The sequence below is a fragment of the Equus caballus genome, chromosome 12 (genome assembly GCF_041296265.1).
Source record: "Equus caballus isolate H_3958 breed thoroughbred chromosome 12, TB-T2T, whole genome shotgun sequence".
Lineage (NCBI taxonomy): Eukaryota > Metazoa > Chordata > Mammalia > Perissodactyla > Equidae > Equus > Equus caballus.
The window spans coordinates 15,593,477-15,604,476 of NC_091695.1; the positions used below are offsets into that span (position 1 = coordinate 15,593,477).

General features: G+C 34.9%; 1 protein-coding gene across 1 annotated transcript; it reads left to right on the plus strand.

Annotated features, from left to right (window-relative positions):
• Positions 1-6,368: 6,368 nt before the first annotated feature.
• On the plus strand, positions 6,369-7,413 carry LOC138916802 (olfactory receptor 5L1-like). Its single transcript, XM_070230415.1, has one exon. It carries the CDS (start codon positions 6,478-6,480, stop codon positions 7,411-7,413), a length of 936 nt encoding a protein of 311 aa, XP_070086516.1. The 5' UTR covers positions 6,369-6,477.
• Positions 7,414-11,000: the final 3,587 nt, after the last annotated feature.

Genomic DNA, 11,000 nt, shown 5'->3' on the forward strand with positions numbered 1-11,000 from the left:
CCATTTTATATTGAAAAATAAAATATGTAAGAAACAGTGTTTTAGATATTGGATGTATGATTAGGGATGTGTTTCTCTCCTATTGAGTTCTCCTTCTCTAGATGTTCACAAATTTATCTTTCACTATATATCTGGCAATTATACAATGTCTAATTTTATTTGGAATTAGGAAATTATTCATATTAATATTAAATTGAATCAATTCTAGTTAATGCCTCTTTATAGAGATTTTATTTTGCTTCTGTCCTGCTTAGACCAAGGATGATCACGTTTTGTGATAGAATCAACACAATCCATTTAGCTTTTACTTTGAGGAAACCAAGGTCCATGATTTTAAGTGAACTGGCCAACACTGTAAAAGAAATTGTTGGTAGAATTAATGAACTCATTGAAGACTACAGACACATCAGAAGCACCTTTTCCAGGAAACACTGGCAAACTCATACATTTTTCACTTTCAAGTTCTAACATTTCAGGTTCTTTATGGTAGATTCTGTAGCTTCTATCTAGAACATGACTCATATTAGTAGTGTTCACATTTTTTGGTTATGTGCAAATCAAAACATTTTATTTCTGTATTGCCAACCTTGTAATGGTGCAATAATAATTACACCATTAATTAAAAATATAATTGCACTGGAAATTTGGGTAAAATACAATTAATAGAAATTGATAAAAATGAGGCTGGCCCAGTGGTGTAGTGTTTAAGTTTGCGTGCTCTGCTTCAGCAGCCCAGAGTTTGCTGGTTCGCATGCCGGGAGTGGACCTACACACTGCTTATCAAGTCATGCTGTGGCAGGAGTCCCACATGTAAAACAGAGGAAGATCCACACAGATGTTAGCTCAAGGTCACTCTTCCTCAGCAAAAAGAGGAGGATTAGTGGCGGATGTTAGCTGAAGGCTAACTTTCCTCAAAAAGAAAAATGAAATGATAAAAATATTTTTGGAAACATTTCTTTGTGTTAGAAATATTATAAGTATATGTTTGGATTTTCCATTTCAATTTATTAAAGCACCATCACAAAGACATCACTTAATGTTAGAAAGCAGGAAGGTTCAGCATCATTTCTATTTCTACTTTTTAATAGATGAAAATACTGAGAGTATTTGGTCATATTAAAGGTAAATGGGAATCGAAACTCTGCCAGAAATTATGCTGTAACACAAATGTCACACAATTCTTTCAACTCCATCCAAGTTATGTGCCAATTTCTTATGATGATCTTTCATCAGAATTTTTTTAATAATGTATTAAACAAAATTAGATTGTCTCCAATTTTGTTCATGACCCAAATATTAGAAATTATAACATTCAAAAGTATTTGTTGCCCAGTGTGGTAGAAAACATGGTCCAAATCCTTTAGTCCTCCATATATCCACACTTCTTTGCAAATTTTCTGATCATATGGTGGAATCAGTTTCTGCACATCTGAAATGTAAGCTGCTTTTGTGGCTGGCTTTGTCTAACAGAATGTAGCTGAAATGACACTGTGCCAACTTTAAGCATCTGAGAGGCCTCATAACTTTTTCACAATTTTTTTGGAACTTTCACAGTCTCTTAGAAAAGCTGTTTTATGAATAAGCACAGACTGTCATATTGGATAATGAGAAACAGTCACCAGACTTGAGAGTGAATCCTCTTAGGTCATCTAACCTGCCAAGCTGAAGTCATACACATAGCAAATCAAGCCAAGATCAGCCACGTCAGGATCACTTCAGCAGAACTAACTTACTGACTCATATGACCAATGTAATAAGTAGTTGTTGATTTTGATATTGAACCTGAAGGGCTCACCTGTTGCACAGCTCTGACACCAGGTATAGTGGAAGAAAATAATAAGAATTTTATTATTGCACAGCACTGAGCAAGGAGAGAGGGCAGCTAACGCTGAAATCTCAAACTCCCCGAAAAGCTAAAAGGGTTTTTAATTTGGGGTTTTGTTAGGGGAGGGGAGCATATGGCCTTGCTGGTCAGCAGCTTTTCCACCAGCCTGTATCTCCTCGCAGGGAGGAGATAACGAATCCAATTGCTTGTTCTTGGCTGTGTCTGTCTCCATGGAGGATAGCAGATTCTGGAGCCAGGAAGCCAGGGAGTAAGCAGAGAATGAATGTTTTAGTTTTAGCCTCATATGTGCTGGGTTTAACGTAGGTAAACTGATGTCAGGGCTGGTATTAATTTTAACTAATATGTTTTGGAGTGGTTTGTAATGCAACCATTAGAACCACTAACTTTCTTATTTTCTGAAAAGGTTACCACAAAGACCTTCCAAGTTTTACCAGATAATAATTAAGCATATCTGTAATTCTTCCACTTAGAGGCGTGTTGATTAAAAGAATAGAGTTAAAAAGTTTAGATAATTTAACATATGGTTGATTTCATTGAACCTTGAAAAAATACAATATTCTACTAAAATAGTATTATTGTATGTGTTTTAAATACATTTCATAAAAAACTTAGAGCTTTATATTGATATTATTCAATTTATGGATAATTACCATGCAATTAATTTCAATAAAATATTTATATTTAAATTAATTTTCAAAAAACACCTGCCGTGTCTTTAAGACAAATAGTTAAGCACAGTTTCTTTCCCGTGAGAGGGTTGCCCAGATGATATAAAACATCACTGCCAATGATACTTTTCATGGATAATCTTTTAGTTTTTCTGCCATGAGAATCTCTCCTTTAGGAGGATACATTTTGTGACAATAGTTCCAGGGTTCACTAAGAACAAAAGAATAGATGTTAAAAATTTTTATCATCAATCTACTATATATCTGATTTCAAAACACTGCTGCCTTGGCTAAAATTCACGTCTAATGCTATCAAATTCCAGGAAAAGAAATGTGTATATGCCAGAGAGAAACAAGAAGTTATACCATGGTTTTGAAGTGTCTTGATTAAAGAAAACTTCAACTTTCATGAAAAACAATATTTCAAATTGTTTTTATGTTTTAGGTTTTGGAAGTTTGCTTTTGTTTTCCTAATCAGGGTAATTCAAGTAGTAATATGTGAATTGAAAAAGGAAATCTTACTTTTGAAAAATGAGAGAAATGGAATTGTGAGAGTGCTAGGTGGAAAGGAGACCCAGAAACACTCCTCAAACTCTGAAAATTATCAAATGGATCAATTTTAGCAAAACATATGTAGGTTGTTGAGAATTTCAAAACTGATTACCTGTAATTAATTACATCCATAGAATTCTTGAAATGTTTGGTACATCCAAGGGCACAAACCACAGACAGTGATTTAAACACTATTGGTTTAGGAAGACACTGTATGCTTGGAAAATGAGCAGATCTGGGAGAGATCCTTGAGCCAATCCCATTTAATGGTCTCTGGCATTGAGTAAGGAGTATGACATTCCAGCACCATTCAGTAGCTCTGTTCTTCCTCGCAGGGTCGTATGTGTGACATAACCCAAAAAGCAGCATATGATTTCATTCTATTAGTGAATCTGTGTGTGACTTTGGGAAAGTTAGACTTGTTTGTGTCTCAGTTACCTGATGCTTAAAGTTACATAACTGTACCAATCTCACTTATTTTTATAAAGATGAAATCTGTTAATAGTTGTATTCAGAGCAGTACCTAGAACATAGGAAGTGGTCAATGAAAGTGAGCAATTATTAGTATGCTCAGTAAAAGAAGTTCATTACCCCCATATGTTTCTGGCATTTGGCAGAACTGTGGTTTGACTTCAGAATTTATGCTCTCTAGGAAGGTGCTTTTGAGTATGACAGGCAAAGTTTGTAAGACCTGTTCATATATTTCACAGCAGCAATGTGATCCCTGGCTCACAGAGCAATGCTTGGGTGCAGCGTGCAATGCCCTGCAATTCAACAAGAACTCTGGAAGTAATCATGTTGAATTATAATAACATGTACCATACTGTGATAGTATTTTCCCCTGTTTATATCTCATAGAAATCATTACTGTTTGAGTTCCAAGATAGTGTTGTTTTCTTGATATCTTATTGATGTCCCACAGAGATCAATGATTATTTTGGGAAGCTTAGGAAGCATAGTCCCCAGAGATATCCGGACACAAAAAACATAAAACCTGAAACATTTTCCATCATGACATCTTCAGAAACAGGGGAAGCAATGTCTATCCCACGGGTTGGTTGGTTGGAATACACTCTGGATTTTGGGAATGGATATGAATGATACTTCCCGGGATTTTGAATTTTTTTTCTTGTGAAAGTAAGTTATTATAGTCATGTGTAAGAGAAGGATGAATTGTAAATTATGGCAGTGGTATTAGACATATTTTTAAAAATCTGTATTTAGCCTTCTCTTAATTAGAGAGTGTTTTAAGACGTGGCATGTTCTGAGCACTCGTTTATGAAAATATTTTCCTTTTCTGTATTGGAAGACAAGCTCAGTGGGAAATGGGAACAACTTAATCTGCAGAATGAAGTATCTTGCAACACCTATTAGCGTAAGAGGGAAAATAGTGTAAACAAAGTGGAAGAACACTTGATTTCTCTCTCCTTCCATCTTGCTCCTCTCTCATACTAACTCCATCTGTGAAATCTTACAAACTCTACGTGGAAATACTACTGACAGTCACTCTGATGCTAAGGGCACAAGTAAGGGGTCCTCAGGACTGCTCATGTGGGGAAACAGACATGGGAACCACCTCTGAAGCAGAAAGGAGAGGAATTATTTTGGCCTTGTGCAAAACACTTTGAAATGTCTCTACATAGCAGGTTTATCAACCTTGGTATGACTGACATTTTGGGACAAATAATATTTTGGTGTTTGCATGTGCCATTGGTGTGTATGTGTGGTGGGAGTGTCAGGTACAACATAGACTGTTCAGCAGCATCCCTAGTCTCAAATCTCTAGATGTCAGTAGCACCACTCCTTACTGTGACAACCAAAAATGTCTCCAGATATCACCACACGTCCCATGGAGATCAAAATAACTCCTGGTAAAGAACCACTGCTCTACAAATAATCAATAGGCTGATTTTTCATCTTTAGACTTGAAAACAGGAAAAGGATTTTAAAGTTATGTCTTACTTTGAATTCAAGAAAAGAAAAACAACTCACTTTTACTAGCTGTTGAAAAGAGAAACCATGTCATCAGAATAATTATAGGTTTTCAAACTAGGATTTCTTAAGTCACGTATCCTTCACCTCTTTGAAATCATTTGCAGAAAGAGGAAAATACCTGGCTGTGTTGGGTTTAGTTCAGATTCTCTATCCTTCAGGAATAACCAACCAGTGCTCTACAGTCACGAATATATCTACCAAGGGTCAGGAGGCAGAGGAAAAATGAGTGTTCTCACCATCTGTTGGCATTTTCTATATGTCAAAGGCCTTGAACATATCCATCCCTTAAAAAAAAATCACACACTCCTTCCATACTCTACTCCATAAACCTTATGTTTTGTGAGAATTCATTCGTTTCTAAATTGTTATTTAAAAAAATGATTGGAATAAGATATCTATGTGTCATGATGTTATGGGGATTAAATACATAATGCAACTTAGGTAAGCATATATAATATTCTGTCTGTGCAATCAGGCTTACCATTGTTTAACTTGCCATTTTATCATAGTCATTTTACCGCTCATTAAAAGTTCTTCAAAAATATTAGTTTAATAGCTCCATAGTTTTCCATAAGACATATGTACCATAATGTTAGCCGTTTTCCTCTTGTATGACACTTTATTTCTAAGTTTTAACTATCACAAATAATGCTGCCATGCAGCAGCAAGCATTTGTGTTAATAATTTCATATTCACATCTTCGATCAGTTCCACAAATAGGTTTAAAGCAGTGAATTGCTTTGTCAACCAGGTCTTTATAAGGCTTCAGAGTCACAGTTACAGGAGTTTTGAATCTGAGTACCGATTACATGAACAATGGTTGACAATGAACTGCATAATTAACAAAATCACCATGTTAATTTTTTAGAAAAATGCTAATATGGAGTATAAAATCTGCTTTCTCCATCTAAAACATATTTTTAAAAAATTAACACTTGTGGGTTAACACTTAAATAAGCATATTTCTCATCATTTCAGTGGAAAACAAACAAGGGCATTATGTATTATAAAAAAGTATTTCCTGGGATCGCAATATTTCCAGTACTGATTAAAGCAGAAAATAGATTTGAATTTCATAAAATAATGCGGCTAATTAAATAATATGTGCTGTCTTTTTAACGACAGTTTCAAGCTCTAAAGTGTATAGGACTAGTTTAAGGAATCGTATAGGCTTTTATGGATGTGAATGCTTTTGTGTGATCTGTGATTTTAACTGTGAGCTCTATGCATTTGTATGCTACAGTGCCTGAACTTTTCCTAAACTTCCCCAGAGCAACGTCTTAATTCTTTGCTGGAAAAAATTAACTATCCTACTTATTCTAATGTCTTTTTTAGGAGACAGTCAAAATGGAATTTGGGATCATACAATGGAGAATAACTACTAATATTGTTCTCCCATCTCAATAAAGTGGGGACATGGCCAAGGAGAACTGCACCACTGTGGCAGAGTTCATTCTCCTTGGATTAGCAGAGGTCCCTGAATTGAGAGTCTTCCTCTTCCTGCTGTTTCTTCTCATCTATGGAGTCACAGTTTTTAGCAACTTGGGCATGATTGCACTGATTCAGGTCAGCTCTCGACTTCACACACCCATGTACTTTTTCCTCAGTCACTTGTCCTTTGTGGATTTCTGTTACTCCACAATCATTGTGCCAAAGATGCTAGCTAATATCTTAAATGAAGACAAAACTATTTCCTTCCTGGGATGCACTGTGCAATTCTACTTGTTTTGCACATGTCTGGTAAGTGAGGTCATCCTGCTGGCTGTGATGGCCTATGACCGTTTTGTGGCCATCTCTAACCCACTGCTGTATATGGTCATCATGTCCCGGAATCTCTGTGTGGAGCTGGTGTCCTGCTGCTACCTCTGTGGGACTGCGTGTTCTCTGATTCACTTGTGTTTAGCTGTTGAGATCCCATCCTATAGGTCAAATGTGATTAATCACTTTTTTTGCGATCTACTCCCTCTCTTATCTCTTGCTTGTTCTGATGTCACTATGAATGAGCTGTTGCTATACATTGTGGCCACTTTCAATGAAATCATCACCATCATGATCATCCTCACCTCTTACTTGTTTATTCTCATCACCATCCTGAAAATGCACTCTGCAGAGGGAAGATGCAAAGCCTTTTCTACGTGTGCCTCCCATCTCACAGCCATTGTTGTCTTCCATGGGACAATCCTTTTCATTTATTGCCAGCCCAGTTCTGGCAACAATATGGATACTGACAGAGTAGCCACGGTGTTCTACACTGTAGTGATCCCCATGCTGAATCCCCTGATCTACAGCCTGAGGAACAAGGATGTGAAAGAAGCTCTCAGAAAAGTAGTGGGCTGCAAAGTATTTTCCTAGAGAATATTTTATTAACAGGACTCAGTGTCCCAAAGTGGGGCTGGTGAAAGGGTACATCAATGGGCTTCGGTGTTAAAGTGGACATAGCAGTCAAGCGGTAGGGAGTTATAAGTGCATCTTTTTGATTCTCTTATCTTTCTGCCCCTTCTGTGTACATTGGTAGGATTTAGCCTGTTTTAAAGTTTTCAGCCTACTTCTTTACTTTTATTCAGTTTAAAATGATTTAAATGAATATGATTAATTGACTGTTAAGACACACATTTAGTTTGCTGTAAAACCTTCATAAGCTTAATGAAGAAATCACGAGTCACATTTTATTTCAGTATCCATCATGGAAAATATTATTCAGTTCCAAATTGAATCCCTGCTATTTTACAATGAAGAACACATATTTCTCAGTCTATGCACAGACTGAGATTCCCATATATGTACAAAACCTGTTTGTTATTTTTTTCTTGCTTCCTTTATTATTCTTCTTGTTGTTATTGCTATTTCCGGTGTTTTTGGAACTTCAGATACTATCATATATGAAAAATAGAAACATTAGTAAAAATTATTTTACAGAAACCTTAGAAAAATTAAATTACATGCCATGAGCAAAGAGCTTACATTAATTCCTGGCGTATAATTATTTTTCTGTCTCTATCTCTGTCTGTGTCTCTCTCTGCATCACTCTGTCTCTCTGTCTCTCTCATATAACATGTTTTATTACATGTAATATGTTTATATATATTTGCAATCATTTCACAACCATTGTTATGAGTAGCAGCATTTCTGACTTAGGCCTCTTTTTTCACTTTATCTTTCACTTCCTATCTTCATGCTTATTTTACAATATTGTGGATCAAATGCCTACTGTGACTGATAAATGGACTTCTAAACTTTGTTTACGTTCTTTGTTGTGTCTTTGCTCTTGACGAAACAACCTTTTCCACCCTTTCTCTGTGTGTCTCAATCACATTTCTTGTTTCAACACTGATTCATATACAACCTCCAGTATTTGGGAAAGGGGTGAGGAATGGACATAAATTACTGAATTGCATTAATAAATTACTGAATTATAGAGATGTGGATACAGCATTCAAGTTTAATTCTATGTTTTGTCTTGGGTCGAATTGAATGATATAGTCAAAATACATAAAGCAACAAGAAAAAGTGTATAAAGAAACATTATGTCTATAATAACATATATTTGTATATAGTGAGACTTAGAAAACCTCCTAATGATGATTTTATTCAAAAGATAACTTATTTCTGTGTCAATCTAAATAGTAGGGTGAGACAAGAAAAAAAGAGGAATTCAAAAAATGGAAGGATTTAATGTTCAATTATTTTAAAACTCTTTTCTCTGAGGTTTCTGTTCACTTTGCTCCTACTTCCACTGGGTGTTAATGTTTTTCATAATTTACAAGACATTTTATATTTAAAAAACATTAACCACTGAGATTAATAGTTGCAAAATATCATAATTTGGTAATGCCACTTAATTTTATGTATTTGGCATGCTTCTTGATGTGTAGTTTACTTTTTTATGTACTTATATTCAATTTTTGTCAACTTAAAAAATGAATGTAGTGAAAATAAATCCTGTTCCATTCTATATTTTATCTCTTATTTGTATTCTTTTTTAAAATTTTTTATTGAGTTAATGATAGCTTACAATCTTGTGAAATTTCAGTTGTATATTATTGTCTGTCAGTCGTGTTGTAGGTGCAACCCTTCACCCTTTGTGCCCACCCCCCACCCCTCCTTTCCCCTGGTAGCCCCTAATCTGTTCTCTTTGTCCACAGGTTTAAATTCCTCTTATGAGTGGAGTCATACAGAGATTGTCCTTTTCTATCTGGCTTATTTCACTTAACATAATTCCCTCAATGTCCATCCATGTTGTTGCCAATGGGACGATTTTGTTCTTGTTTATGGGTGAGTAGTATTCCATTGTATATATGCCACATCTTCTTTATCCAATCATCTGTTGATGGGCACTTAGGTTGCTTCCACATCTTGGCGATTGTAAATAATGCTGCAATAAACATTGGGGTGCATAGGACTTTTGAAATTGCTAACATCAAGCTCTCTGAATAGATACCCAGTAGCGGAATAGCTGGATCATATGGTAGTTCTATTTTTAATTTTTTGAGGAATCTCCAGACTGTTTTCCATAGTGGCTGCACCAGTTTGCATTCCCACCAGCAGTGTATGAGGGTTCCTTTTTCTCCACAACCTCTCCAACATTTGATACTATTTGTTTTAGTTATTTTTGTCATTCTAATGGGTGTAAGGTGCTATCCTAGTGTAGTTTTGATTTGCATTTCCCTGATGATCAGCGATGATGAACATGTTTTCATGTGCCTATTGGCCATCCATATTTTAGTAAGTATTAAATTTATTGGTTATTATTTATTTTGCATACGTTTGCTGAATGAATGAATACTTACAAAGGCATTGTACAACTCCCTTTCCCAAACTATATAGTAATGTTACACCACCATTTACTGAGAATCCTTTTCTTTCTTATTGGTATGTAATATATCCATTATCATATATTACATAAATTATATTCTTAACATTGATCTTTCTGCCAGACCCTGGAAAATATCCCACGGTCCCTATTCCATCTTCTTTAATAAAGAGTAAAGGATATGTTATTTTATAACACTATTTAACATTCAAAATACAAAATTTTCTCTGCAAGACTGATCGGTATTATGTAAGACTGTGAAATATACTACATCTCTTCTATTAGCCATTTTCATATTAATACATGGACATAACTACATTATGACTCTAGCTGGATACAATAATCCTCAGTGAAGGAAACATTTATAAACAGCAACAAAAATTAAACATCAGATTTAATGGGAACAAGTAGCAAATTTCCTTGCAAGTGTTTTGCTATAACAGCTGATTTATTTAGTATAGACACTCCAAGAAGTAAATGAACTCAATCATATGAGTATTTACTCATATCAGATTAAAAATTACTTTTGGAAAGAATAATCAATAAACAGCAAATAGTAAAGTTTAGAATATTTTTGAAAATTGAATTAAACTTTTCAACAAATAACTAATTTAGGAACTGGGGAAATAATTACAAAGATTAAAATGACCCTTAATCTGAAGTTTTATTCCCATCTACCAACTTGTTTAATTCTTTTAAAATCACTTTGCTGGGATATGGTTTCTAAGCAGAATCATTCTTGAAAATATAGGAATTAGAGCATCTTCAGGATGTTGTTAGTCTACAGTAGAACATATTTTATGAATTTAAAGTTAACCCTGATATCAGAATTTTTTGTTTGCTTGTTTTGATTTTTTAGGTCACCAAGGAATGATATTAAGCTCATGCATATGCAAAACAAACAAGCAAACAGACAAATAACAACAAAAACACAGCAAGTTATTCTACTGCAGCTTTTGCTTATGTCACTAACTGTGAATTTAGACAAATCCACTAGAGTCTGTGGCCTCAGTTTCACCCATAGCATTTATTTTTGAAAGACAGGACTTTGACAGGAATAAATTTCATTTTATTTTCAAATTAGACATAACATATCCGTGATTATCCCAGTTGGATAGATGAAGACACT

What these genes read in the sequence shown, in the direction of transcription:
- LOC138916802 (XM_070230415.1), top strand. Translation starts at nt 6,478, where the DNA reads ATGGCCAAGGAGAACTGCACCACTGTGGCAGAGTTCATTCTCCTTGGA.